This window comes from Elephas maximus, chromosome 6, assembly GCF_024166365.1.
Source record: "Elephas maximus indicus isolate mEleMax1 chromosome 6, mEleMax1 primary haplotype, whole genome shotgun sequence".
Classification (NCBI taxonomy): domain Eukaryota; kingdom Metazoa; phylum Chordata; class Mammalia; order Proboscidea; family Elephantidae; genus Elephas; species Elephas maximus.
In genome coordinates this window covers 101739605-101754388 of record NC_064824.1, presented here as the reverse complement: position 1 = coordinate 101754388, position 14784 = coordinate 101739605, and the positions used below count along the sequence as shown (strand labels likewise).

Sequence of the window (14784 nt, the reverse complement as noted above, 5' to 3'; positions counted from 1 at the left end):
TTGTTCATCAAAAGACCTTACGAGAGGGAGGGAGAATCACTAGTGAGGTACTAGACAAGTATCAATTCTGGTGAAGGGAAAGGCAATACATAATATGGGGGAAGTCAGCACAATGTGACCAGGGCAAAGGAAGACACTGAGACGTACACAAGAATAAAGGGCAACTGTCTTAGTTATGTAGTGCTGTTATAACAGAAATAACACAAGTGGATGGCTTTAACAAAAAAAGTTTATTCTCTCACAGTCTGGGAGGCTAGAAGTCTGAATTCAGGGCACTAGTGCCCAGGGAAGGCTTTCTCTCTGTCAGCTCTGGGGAAGATCCTTGTCATCAATCTTCCCCTGGCTTAGGAGCTTCTCAGCGCAGGGATCCTGGGTACAAAGGACAAGCTCTGCTCCTGGCACTACTTTCTTGAAGGTATGAGGTCCCTCTGCCTTTCTGCTTGCTTCTCTTTTATATATCAAAAGAGATTGATTCAAGATACAACCTAATCTTGTAGATTGAATTCTGCCTCATTAACATAACTGCCTCTAATCCTACCTCATTAATGTCATAGAGGTAGGATTTACAACACATAGGAAAATCACATCAGATGACAAAGTTGTGGACAATCACAATACTGGGAATCATGGTCTAGCCAAATTGACACATATTTTGGGGGGACACAATTCAATCCACAACAACTACGGTAAATGCTATAACATACACAATCCTGCATCAACAGTAATATCCAACATTAATTTGTGAGTAGATAAATAGGTAAATACATATGCTAAATAGCTGTGGGAAGTCCTACAGGAGTACACCCTACTGCATATATAGGTATGGTTGTGGAAATTTCTACAAACATAGTTGTAAATGCTGCGTATATATTTATATATAACAGAGCACATAGAAATACTTAGATATTGGGACTGAACTACTGGCTTGAAGACTAATGACCAGAGTCTTGGGGGACATCTAGGTCAATTGGCAAAACAGCTCATAAAGACAATGCTCTACATCCTGGTCTGGTGAGTAGCGTCTGGGGTCTTAAAAGCTTCCAAGCAACCATTTAAGAAACAACTATTGGTCTCTTCCTATCTGGAGCAAAGGAGAATGGAGAAAAACAAAGGCTTAAGGAAGCAATTAGTCCAAAGGGCTAATGGCCCACAGGAACCACAACCTCCTCTAACTTGAGACCATAAGAATTAGATGGTACCCAGCTACCACTACAGACCATAAGAATTAGATGGTGCCTGGGCCTACAACAGAAGGTCCCAGTTAGAATAGGTAGAAAATGTAGAATAAAATTCAAATAATAAAAAAAAAAAAAGGCCAGCCTTATTGGTCTGATAGAAACTGAAACAACCCCCAAAACTATTGCCCTAAGACAACTTTCTAACTTGAAACTGAAGACACTCCTGGAGGCCACCTTTCAGTCAAGTAATAGATGGGCCTACAAAATAAACAATACCACTCACAAAGAACATGCTGCTGAGAATAATCAACTACACAACACCAAAAGGGCAACATTTGCTCAAATCCAAAGATGAGAAGGGCAGGAAGGGACAGGGAAACCGGACAAATGGGAATGAGAAAGCCAGGGAGGAAATGGGGAGAGTGCTGACACACTGCAGGGACTGTGACCAATGTCACAGAATAATTTGTGTATAAATTACTGACTGGAAAACTAATTTGCTATATAAACTTTCATCTAAAGAAGATCAAATGTTCAAAATAGATAAATAAGTAAAAGCAGTAAGAGACACAGGGAGACACACATGGACATGTGAAGATGCATCTGTAAGTCAGGGAAATCCTGGAGGTTCCAGAAGTTTTAAGTGACAATGAAGATCTTCCCCTAAGACAGACAAAGAGGGAGAACATGGCCCTGTCAATATCCTGAATTCAAACTTCTCACCTCCAGACCGTGAGACAATAAATGCCTGTTCTTACCAGTCCAAAAAAAAAAAAGTCTACCAAAAAAGTGGAATGACAAGCTACCGCCTGGGAGAATATCTCTGGAAACCAATTATGAAGCTAATAATCAAAATATACAGGTAGTCCTTGGGTTATGAATGAGATCCATTCCTGTGTCTTCAAACCAAATTTGTAGGTAAGTCAGAACAGGTACATACGGTTCTTATTTAGTGCAAGAAAAGGCTCAAGTCCTTTTCAATGATTTAAAAGCTACATGTGCAGCAAGTGAAGGTGATTGTGATGAAGAATTTGTTGCAAGTAGGGGCTGGTTCAATTGTTTCAAAGCGAGGGCAAATTTACATAACATTTAAAGGCAAGTATGAGTTGTCCCAAGGTCGGAAGTTTGTAACCCAGGGACTAACTGTACATAAAACTTCGACAACTGAACAACAAAAAGACAAATAACTCAATCATAAAATGGACAAAGTACTTGAACAGACATTTCACCAAAAACCCACTGCCATCGAGTCGATTCTGACTCATAGCGATGCTACAGGACAGAGTAGAACTGCCCACAGGGTTTCCAAGGAGCGCCTGGTGGATCTGAACTGCTGACCTTTTGGCTAGCAGCCATAGCTCTTAACAACTACATCACCAGGGGACATTCAAACAGCCACCAAACACACAAAAAAAATGCTCAAGTCATTAGCCATCAGAGTTGGAAATCAAAACCACAATGAGATACACCATTTCACTCCCACTAGGATGGCTAAGAAAAAAAAAAAATGTTAGCGGCAATGTGGGGAAACTGGAACCCTTACTTATTGCTGGTGGGAATGCAAAATGGTACAGCCATTGTGGAAAACAAGATGGCAGTTCCTCAAAAATTAAAAATAGAACTACTACATGACCTAGCAATTCCACTCCTAGGAATATACTCAAAAGACTTGAAAGCAGAGACTCAAACAGAGACTTTACACCAATGTTCACGGCAGCACTATTCACAATAGCCAAAAGGTGGAAACCACCTAAATGTCCATCAACAGATGAATGAATAAACAAAATGCGGTACATACGGGACAATGGAATACTACTCAAAAAGTAGGACAAATGAAGCTTGAAACATGCTACAATATGGATGGAGTTTGAAGACATTATATTGGATGAAATACCTCAATCACAAAAGGAGAACATCACTTATATAAAAAGCTAAGAAAAGGCAAATGTATACAGGGTAAAGTTTACTAGTGGTTACCAGGGGAAGAAGGAAGAGGGAAAGGGGGGATTGACGGTGATGAAAAAATCACATTGATTAAGGGTAGGGTTGCATGGCTGATTGTTGTAATTGCTGTCAATAAGTTGTATACCTATAAAAAGTTGAGCTGGCAAAAACTATGTGATGGATATATTTACAACAACCACCACCAAAAAAAAGAGTAGCTGCCAAGCCTGCTTATTTACAACCAAAAAATCTCATGTGATTTGGTTCCTTGGTCTTAAGGTTAGAGCTAATGATTAGAAAGAAGAGATTAAAGTCAACATGCTTGCCTTCACTGTTTAGTACAAAACATAAAAAGTGTAGTGTGTCACTCCATAGATATGTAAAAGATACCACGGGGGCCCAAAACATATGTCTACCTAAATCCAGCAGAATCAGAGAACATTACAGTTGTTAAAAAAAAAGAGCAGAAAAGAAAGAATTTCAAGTAGCAATAACAGCACCAAGTAAACAAAGAGCAAGAAAACTGGTTCAAGATACCACAAAGGGTTTAATAAGGCTGTTGGTAGCACAATGGTTATACACTCAAGAGCTAACCCAAAAGTCCGCGGTTAGAACACACCAGCCACTCCACAGAAGAAAAGACCTGGTGAACTGTTCCTATAAAGATTACAGCCTGGGAAATCCTATGGGGCAGTTTTGCCCTGTCATATTGGGTTGCTATGAGTCAGAATCAACTTGACGGTATACAACAACAGTAAAAAGTTTATGTAAGAAAGGCTACACAGGCTGAGCCAAATTTCTCAGAGCCTTGTACATGTTATGTTAAAGAGTTTTAAAGATCACTAGAATAGTTTAACGGTTTTGGAGAAAGTATTCTGGGCTAAGGATTGGCATGACGACACTGATATGCTAAAAAGATGGTTTTGGCTTCAGTGTGGAAGGGAATCAGATGGGAGTGGAAGAGAACAGTTAAAAGAACACTGCAACGATAAGGTAAGAAATGAGATCCTGAAATAGGACAGTGACACTGGGAATAAAAGGCTGTATTTGAGAGCACATTTAAAAAGTAGAATTGTCAGAATTTGGTAAAACAAAGCAGATGTGGGAGATAAGACACAAGAGAAGTCTAGATTGATTCCCAAGATTCTCCCCTGAGATACTGGGTGGATAATGGAGCCTCCGAAATAAACTGAAAATAAAGAAGCAACTATGAGGATGAGGCAAGAAAGGGGAGGAGAGTAAAGGATGATCTGTTCCATTTCAGATGTGAAAAATTTGAGACTTCTGAGGGGCATTAAGTAGAATTCCTCAAAAGAGATCTGCACTGGAAACAAGAAATTTGGGGATGTTTAACTTATAGACAGTATCTGAAGTCATGCATAATTAAGAAAAACTAAAGAATGGCCACAGCAGTATGCAGAAAAGCAGATGAGTGTGTTGACAATTCAGAAACAAAATTTTTTTTTAATGTTTCAAGAAGAGATGATCAACAGTGACAAAAAGAAAGTGCCAGTTAAAATAAAAACTGTGTGTCCATTAAATTTGGAAACCAGAAGGTTTTAAGCGGCCTTGATTAAAAACAGTCTCAGTGGAGTTGCAAAGGCAGATGCAAGATACTGACTGAAATAAGTAAGACACTATCCAAGTCCATCCTACCTCACAAAGTGCTCCAGACCCTACAACTACATATATTACATTCCTCTTGTAGCTACAGTGCACCTTACCAAACCTAAGATTTAGGAAGAAGAGCTCCACAGACACATCCAAACTCCCTGAGAGACCGAACTACTGGGCTGAGGGCTGTGAGACCATGTTCTTGGGGAACATTTAGCTCAACTGGTATAACATAAAGAAAATGTTCTACATTCTACTTTGGTGAATAGCATCTGGGGTCTTAAAAGTCTGTGAGCAGCTATCTGAGACACTCCACTGGTCCCATCCCTTCAGGAGCAAGGGACAATAAAGAAAAATAAAGACACAAAGCAAAGATTAGTCTAAATGACTAAGGGACCACAAGTACTACAGCCTCCACCAGACTGAGTCTAGCAGAACTAGATGATGCCCAGCTACCACCACTTACTGCTCTGCCAATAATTACACTAGAGGGTCCCAGGTGGAGCTGGAGAAAAATATAGAACAGAATTCTAACTAACAACAACAACAAAAAAAAAAACTAGACTTACTGGTCTGACAAGACTAGAGAAACTTCTAGAGTATAGCCCCAGGATAACCTTTTAGCTCAGTACTGAAGTCACTCCCGAGGTTCACCCTTTAGCCAAAGATTAGACAGGCCCATAAAACAAAATGAGACTAAATGGGCACACCAGCCCAGGGACAAGGAGGAGAAGGCAGGAGGGGACAGGAAAGCTGGTAATAGAGAACCCAAGGTTGAGAAGGGGAGAGTGTTGACATGTTGTGGGGTTGGCAACCAATGTCATAAAACAATATGTGTACTAACTGTTTAATGAGAAGCCAGTTTGTTCTGTAAACCTTCATCTATAGTACAATTAAAAAAAAAAAAAAAAGAATTAGGAAGAAAGCAATCACTCAACAAATTCATACTAGTTTTCTGATAGTCCTTTATTTTAAGAGAGCCTTTTATTGAAAGCACAAATGAATTTCTAATAGGAAAAATATGTGCCAGTATAAGAAAGCAAAGAGAAAAAGACGAGTACCCTTGAGATGAAACACTTTGAAACAAAGGCCCTAAAGGCAGTTAGTCAAATGGTGTCGGAGGCTGCTTCTGGAGTGTCTGGGTAATTTTCATTTCCTTTGTTTTTTCTTCCATGTCTAAATGTAGAGATTTCCAACAAGCTCAAAGTTTTTAGACAATAGTTTCCATGGCAGGAAGGCAGTAATTAAATTTCACTATCAAATAATTACTATCAAAGCAAAATTCAAATAACACAGTATCTCTTTCAAAATAGCAAAAGTACAATATATAAAATGTACAGGAAGTAAAGCTATTCATGAAATGTTTAAAAAAAAAGGGAAAATGCTTATATGCTAAGTAAAAAGAATAAGGAAAAAAAAAAGCCTGGAATGTTAAGAAACTGCTAACCTCTTAAAGATGGGGTTTGAAATTACATTTTTCTGTTTCCTTACACTTTGTTAATCAAATGGTTTCCTTGCCTAATTTTGCTTATGTAAGAATTAAATTTTTTTTCTTAAATGGAAGTTAGGACAAACATAAAATCAAGGCCTCCTTTTGTGCTTTTGCTCCTTAGCATCTATTTGATGCAGTTTTCCATAGACTCTGTTCCTATGCCTCATGATTTTGCATCAAAATACTGTTTTGCTAAAAAATTCAATCTTACCTTGTGCACAAACTACTTGCAAACATATTAATAATGTTATTACAAGTCTGCACTAATTTCTACAGCTTCTGTACAACTGCAAAAGGGGTAACATTGATACTGGAATAGCCACTGAGTAGTTGATCACTTAAGAAACTTTAAAATTCATTAGTGTTATAATATGATTTATAGCTATCTAAAATGTTTATTAATATATTATATTGATATTATTCAGCATGATGTATCTTATATTTTCATTAAAAGAGATATACTTTTTATATTAGGAATTATGGGAATTACTAACAGCAAACACATCAGGTAGAAGAGTAAAAAATTTTAAACTAATATATTTATTATTATATTGGAGAATTAATACGCTGTTGCAATTTGCATTTTACGATGGCCATGTATTATTTTAACAATGATAAAAATGTTAATTGATCTTAACAGGGTATCATATTATATATTAATTTTGATCTCAATTATGCAAAAATACTGTTTAGAAAAAAGACTAAAAATAAACATACAAAATTGTCACTTCAGGCATTATATACCATTAAACTTAAGAACAAAAGCCTTAAAGTCAGACAAAACTAAACTGAAACCCTGGCTGTGCCACTTGAAATCTCTAACTTATAAAGTGGTCATTATGAGGACAAAATATGTTGTATGCCCTCAAATATGATGTACCTAATACAACGTCTGCCATACAGTAAGGAGTTAGTAAATACTAGCCTTCATTCTGGTTGATAGAATTATAGGGTATATTTTTTCTTTTTCATTATTATCTTGATTTTTCTAATTTTTTTTACAATGAACATACTTCAAAAATCTGCATGTACTTAAAAATTTCAGCTGTCCCTTATTGTTTTTTAATTATTGTGATATACACACAACAAAACTTTCAACATTTCATCAATTTCTACATGGCTCTACATTATTTTTAATTCCAATATGTAAAAAGCCTAAGTGTAGAATTAAATAAAACATTGCCCTCACCAAACTCTTTCCTCACTTTACTAGCTATGTGTATAAAGTGTTCCAATCTAGTTTTAAAGTAAAGTATGTGCTAAGTGATACCTGCATTTTAGTGAAGCTGAAATTCTATCTTAAAAAAGAAGTTCATATGACAAACAACTTTCAGAATAAGGTAGGTCTATAATTATTGACAGGAGCTAACATAAAAGCTCTTCCAGAAGTACAGTAAGAATGATGGAACATGTGACAGTCTTTAACAGCAGGTACCACTTACCCAACGCTAGGTGAAAAACTGAATAAAAAGTGAGGGAAGCAAAATCTTTATCACCTGAGTATGTTCTGACACAAATAGCTAGCCAAGAGATCAGAAATAACTAATGGCTTCAAAGGCCTCAAGGATATTACTAAGCATTAAAAACCCACTGTCGTCAAGTTGATTCTGACTCCTAGCAACCCTATAGGACAGAGTAGAACTGCCCCATAGTGTTTTCAAGGCTGTAAATCTTTTTTTTTTTTTAAATAATTTTTATTGAGCTTTAAGTGAACGTTTACAAATCAAGTCAGTCTGTCACATATAAGCTTATATACACCTTACTCCACACTCCCACTTACTCTCCCCCTAATGAGTCAGCCCTTCCAGTCTCTCCTTTCGTGACAATTTTGCCAGTTTCTAACCCTCTCTACCCTCCTATCTCCCCTCCAGACAGGAGATGCCATCACAGTCTCAAGTGTCCACCTGATACAAGTAGCTCATTCTTCATCAACATCTCTCTTCAACCCATTGTCCAGTCCCTTCCATGTCTGATGAGTTGTCTTTGGGAATGGTTCCTGTCCTGGGCCAACAGAAGGTTTGGGGACCATGACTGCCGGGATTCCTCTAGTCTCAGTCAGACCATTACGTCTGGTCTTTTTATGAGAATTTGGGGTCTGCATCCCACTGACCTCCTGCTCCCTCGGGGGTTCTCTGTTGTGGTCCCTGTCAGGGCAGTCATTGGTTGTGGCCGGGCACCATCTAGTTCTTCTGGTCTCAGGATGATGTAAGTCTCTGGCTCATGTGGCCCTTTCTGTCTCTTGGGCTCATAGTTGTCGTGTGACCTTGGTGTTCTTCATTCTCCTTTGATCCAGGTGGGTTGAGACCAACTGATGCATCTTAGATGGCCGCTTGTTAGCATTTAAGACCCCAGGCGCCACATTTCAAAGTAGGATGCAGAATGTTTTCATATTATTTTGCCAATTGACTTAGAAGTCCCCTTAAACCATAGTCCCCAAACCCCCGACAAGGCTGTAAATCTTAATGGAAGCAGACTGCCACATCTTTCTCCTGCAGAGCAGCTAGTGAATTCCAACCACCGACCTTTCAGTTAGCAGCCGAGCACTTAACTACTGGTGTTACGTACCAGGGCTCCTATCCAAAAACCAAACCCACTGCCATTGAGTCGATTCCAACTCAAAGTGACCCTAGAGGACATAGCAGAACTGCCACCTGAGGTTTCCAAGGAGCAGCTGGTGGATTCGAACTGTTGACCTTTTGATTAGCAGCCAAGCTCTTAACCACTGTGCCACCAGGGCTCCCTATGAGGGCTCCTACCAAGTATAAAACTAACCTAAAAAATAAAATACTTCATGAACTGAAATGCTCATGATACAAAGAAATTTGCTTCCAGTTTGACTGTTCTTAGTTCTTAAAGTATTTAGACAATTATAAATACTAGTTTTAATTCAAGATAAAACGTGGTTAATGATTAAATAGAAACACAAGTTAATTATAAAAATTCACTAATATATGTTAAAATTGGTATCAAAATATAAACAATAGCTTCTTAAAATCAAAGACAATAATAATAATAGAAAAACTACCTTGCAGTTCTGCAGTAGTCGTATGAGATGTTCAAAGCAATTGCTGTTAAGAAAAATGGCCTGAAGAACAGGCCTGTCTGTGCAATCTAACATGGCTGTGATGGTATCTAGGAAAATAAAAACAATATCATCCATGTACAAAGGGAAAGGTTTGGCATCATACAAACATTTACTCTGATCACATTTTTAATTTATGCTTTTCAGTTGACAAAACAGATGTAAATTAATTTTGAATGATAGGGTAAAGAGCAGAAAACAATCTGTACTTTTACTAGATAAGAAAAGAATTTCTATACTTTATTATATTGAACTTTTTACATATAAAAAGTCTGTTGCCATCGAGTTGATTCTGACTTATAGTGACCCAACTAGAGTTTTACATATACGAGTGGTATATACTCCCTAGAGTTTTAATTATCTGTTCTTCCGTTAATAAGGCTCAAGTTTAAACCAACTGTGGTGTCCAACTTGCTATCAATAAGCAATACCTGAATATGTCTGGCAACACAGTCTCATTTATGTATTATAAAATTAACATATGGCCATTACGAACATGGTGCTTAGGTAATTAATCCATTTGTAATACTGTTTTGCTGTCTTTTTTTCAACTGAAGGGATATACCCATCCAGAAATCAAAGGATATCTAGAATGGGCAATACCATAGTTGCTAACAAAAAAGAAGTCTATTCAGTACAGACTCAAACTTACTTATACATTTATAATCTATAAGAAAATCATAAAATAGAACATGTTAGAATAGAAGATACAAAATAGTAAAAGCTATATAATCTTATTTCCCCCATAGAAACAATGTTATAATGGTTCATTAAGTTTTTGACCAAGATTTGGATGTCCAATATTTTTAAATGAGACACCATACACACACACAAACATATAAAAACTTTTTTTTTTTAATTTCTAGAAGCTATGCACCAAGCTATTAAAACAGGTTATATCTTGATGATAGGATATAAAGAACATTTATTTTCTTTCTACTTATCTGAGTTTCCTAATTTAGCTGTAATAAATATATATATATTTTGTATAATAAAGGAACTATCAGTTTCTAATATCTGTATCTACCAATCTAACAGGGGAACACAATAAGAAATTATATATATATATATATATATATACTGGAGTGAAGAGTGTACAAAGCAAAGACATATAAGCACAGAGTAATAAAAAACAACCATTACAAAAAGAGAGAAAGAGATACACGCACAGGGGATCTGATTTAAAAAAAAAAAGAGGCCCTCTGAAGGAGGGAGAAATGTTGGCGTGACCTCTACAGAGAAGTTACGCAGGCACGTATAAAACTGATTTTATGTTCCTCTTTGTCACAGGTTAAAAACTACAAATGGCACTTTCTGGAAATTTACTTTTCCTAGAGTTTTGAAATCAGAGCTGCCTTTGTTTTTAACAATGATGCTTTTAGTGGTTTACACTTTCCAAAAAGAATACAGAATCGACAAATATTTTATTATATGTATTTTTAACAGAATAAAAAATAAGAAGACTATAGAGGCTCAACTTTGTCACTGTTAAAGCAAAGATGAACAAATCAAATCTATATTAATTATTTTGAAGTCAAAAACTAAAACTCACGTGATGGCTGAATCAATCAATACTTTCTATACAACTGCCTTACATTTCAAAAGGAAGTGGCATATATGAAAAAAAAAAAACTCAGAAAATTGTAAAAAAAGTAAAAAAAAAAAAACTCAGAAAATTGTCATTATGTAATACTCACTCAGCATCTTGATCTGTAGAGCTATGAACCGGCTTTCCCACTGCCTGGATCTCCTTTGATTAGGTAAAGCTGAATGATCTGAATTTAGCAATTTAAAGTAATTCTCCAGAATAGTGCTGGTTTCCACTTGGCGCTGGTCAGAGCTGCTAGTCAGAAGGATATGGACCACTTCTGTAAGGCACTTGAGAGTTAATTCTACCTTCCTACCCACTTCTTCAGGATCTCCATCCTCCCAGGAATCACAATCTGCCAAAACTCGCATAAGAACTTCCATAGTGGCTGGAGAAATCGCTTGCAAAGCATTCCTCTAAAATATTAGAGACAATAAAAATGAAACCCAATCCTAACTGAAATTCTGTATGTTTGCAACTACAAAGAGAATTTAATAAATCTGCAGGCAACATTTTCTTTAAGAAAATCAAAATACATTTTAAACAAATATTTTAGCAGACAGTGCTAGTGTTTCACACATTAAATCTCCCCTTCCTCACTAACAGAACTCTGATTTTGTTCAGGATAGCAACCTGCTTGCGTAGAAAACTCATCTTCTAGCCTTGCAGCTAGGGCTGACCATGTGACATAGTTCTGGTCAAGGATATCTGGCAATAGACCATGGAGAAAACATCGCTTTACAAACTAAAAGAGAAGGACCTTGTGCCCTTGGCCCTGTCACCTTCTTCCTGCATGGAATGCAGAAATAATACTTGGAGCTACCATTACGCCATGAGGAGACGCGCACAAAAATTAAAGTCACGGGCTACACAGAACACAGTAGGAATACTGTGAGGACCTTATGTCCCTGACGATATCACTGAGCTATAGTGCCGGTCCAAAGCTGTTTGCATCTGGATTTCTTAAGCAGGAATAAAAAAATCTCGACTTAGTTAAGCCTGTTTGCCAGGTGTTCTGGTGATTACAGAAATGCATTTCAACTGATACAGCTATTGCCTGGCTATCATTCTATAAACATATTTCATAACTCTGTACACTAAGAAATCGATAGCTATACTGAGGTGACCCAAAAAAGTTAGAAATAAAAAATACATATTGCCTTAAATTGTTAAACTGATACATAATGAATCACAACACAGCTATGCAAAATCACCTGAAAGCAGCAGCACTTATGCCATCAAGATTTGTTATTAGCAATAATTATCAATAGAATAAATAATATCAATGATAACAAGTGTTATGATAGAAGAAACTCCCAATGGCCCACCCAAAATTTTGATGGGCACATGGCTACCTGGAATAAAGATTACATTTCCTAGCCTCCTTGCTGCTAAGAAGGGCCGAGGAAGCAAGTTTTACTAAGTTTTTTAACTGGAAATATTTGCCTTTTTTTGTAGTCTCATGACTGAGTTTGGCAATGAAGCCAGACAATGTGAGTCAGCTTTTTGGTACCTCCTTAAAAGACAGTTGGCATATTAACTCTGGACTACTTACTGTTATTCTTTTCCATTTTTTTTAAATGAGAGAGAAACTAAAGCTGTTACAATTTTTGTATTAACTGCTACTTATGGTGGATCCTAAATCTAACTGATATAACTGTGATTTCCCCAGTTCTACAGGTACTTCATTAGTGCTTTACATATATTACGTGTCTTTTAGTTCTCACAATGGCCCTGTAAGTTAAGTGTTACTACTTCCATATTACAAAAAAGGAACTAAAACACATGTAAATAGTTTATTCAAAGTTATACTAGAGATGGACAAGGGATTCAAACCTAGGTCTATCTTGGCTCCAAAACTCTTGCTCCTAACATAACACAAAACTAAACTGGTGATTGTAGTAACAGATCTAAAGAATGAATATGTCAATGAGATGCCCAGGCATGATTCTTTGGAATGAGACTTCAATATCTCCATTCTTTCTGACAGATCATTCCTTCCTTTAGATATTCAAATTATCTAAATACCCTTGTGCTGATGCCATATTTAACAAACAACCTTCTGACTTCTATACAGATCTAACTACAGATCACAGGGAAGCCCTGGTGGCACAGTGGTTAAGAACTATGGCTGCTAACCAAAAGGTCGGCAGTTCAAATCCACCAGGCGCACCTTGGAAATTCTATGGGACAGTTCTATTCTGTCCTATAAGGTCGCTATGAGTCAGAATAGACTCAATAACAACAGGTACGGTACAGGTACAGATCACAAAGGTTTTGAGCATTTTCAGTACATAAAATGATAAACTGGTCTTCCAATATCTACTTGATTTCCATGTGAGTTTTAATTACTAGAGGTCTCTCAGGGCTTCATTGTCCCTGGGTACTAACAAGAATGAGTCTCTGGGTGTTCACAAAGAGAATGGGATCTATCGGGCTTCCTGTCAGTCAATAACAATGCCACTTATAATTTCATTCATGTACAATTACTCTCATTCTCAGTAGTGGAGAAATGGTGAAAATGGGGAGATACTGACCCAAAAGAAGGGTATCAGCTACTAAAGGAAGGTGACTAAGCAAACCTAAATGAAAAGTAAGATTCTGTTCAGCAATTCTCTCACTTTAAGAAGACTCTTATCTTTCACCAGGGTAAAGAGAAGGAGGCAAGGTACTGACCAGGAAACCCAAGTAGGAAATTTGGCTAAGTACTGAAAAAGGTGTAGGGTAAAAAAACAAAAGAGAAGGGAATGTCAGCAGGACTCTGCAAGATAACATGATGCTGGTATAAAAGGGAATAAAAATAATACAGAAAAAAAATGCCCACTGAGCACAAGGACTACTCCCTGAAAAAAAAAAAAGGAATAAGGAGAAAAAACAAAACAGAGCAAAGATAGGGAGGAGAGGAAGAAGCAGCAGTACCAACTGACAGGAAACTCAGCCTCATAATGGTATTCGCAAGATTAATGCTCAAGAAATATATCTAAATTGAGTACATTAAATGAAAAAGAGACTGACTACATATATATAAAGTCATCTGTTTATGAAGGTCACTTGAAAAACAAAGGTTGCTCTTCCTCAAATCTCCAAACTAAATAAGAAATGGTAGATAAGATATAAAATAATTAGCAATTCCCTACTGGTATAAAAGTTCCCTACTACTGCAAGATAAAAAGAACCTCATGAGGGGCTCTTGAACTCAAATAAAGGTCTAAGTATTAAACTCCCTGATATCTTCCAGAAGGTAGACAAAGATTCCTTACTAGTGCCCAAAGTGAAAAAGTACTATACCTAGTGTATTATTGGTATAAGTTTATGTGTTTAAATAAAAATTAAGTTTTAAAATAAGTTTCTACGGTTTTAAATAAAATTGTAGTTTAAACGTAATTTGGTATAACAATATAAAGAACATGGTATTTTAAAATATGAAAAACTAGTAGATCAAAAAAAAAAAAGGAAGATAACTTTCATTCTGAGAAAAAAGAAAGACAGACCAGTAAATTTAAAGTTAATATGAAATCACCTAAGTTTAGGGTTCTTAACCTCAGGTATACAGAATTCAAGAAATTTGTGAAAGTGGATGAAAAAGAATTATATCTTTATTTTCACTAACTTCCAACTAAAAATTAGTATTTTCTTCAATTTTAAATGTAAGCAACAAACCACAATAGTATTAAGCAGTACCTGTTACAGTTGTTGCACTATCTTAAAATATCATTTATGCTTATCTCTTCTTTGAAGTTACATTAGTTACTAGACTTGCTGCTAAAACTTTTTATTTAATATGTTATAAAGAAATACATATTACTACATCACAAATTTGTTTCATTAATATTTTGATAACTGCACTTCAGTATAATTGATTTCCTTTGTGATTTTATGTATTTCA

At 36.4% G+C, this 14784-nt stretch overlaps 1 protein-coding gene across 13 annotated transcripts in view; it reads right to left on the bottom strand.

Annotated features, from left to right (window-relative positions):
- NBEAL1 (neurobeachin like 1) overlaps positions 1–14784 on the bottom strand; it is a 178711-nt gene that overhangs the window by 100193 nt on the left and 63734 nt on the right. For all 13 annotated transcript variants that reach the window (XR_007517931.1, XM_049887868.1, XM_049887869.1 and 10 more), the window contains 2 exons: positions 11008–11314; positions 9254–9360 (listed from right to left, as the gene is read on the bottom strand). Coding sequence is in view for 12 of the 13 variants with exons in the window: in XM_049887868.1 (XP_049743825.1) it covers positions 9254–9360; positions 11008–11314 (414 nt within the window). In the remaining variant the exon portion in view is untranslated. The remainder of the gene's footprint in view (positions 1–9253; positions 9361–11007; positions 11315–14784) is intronic.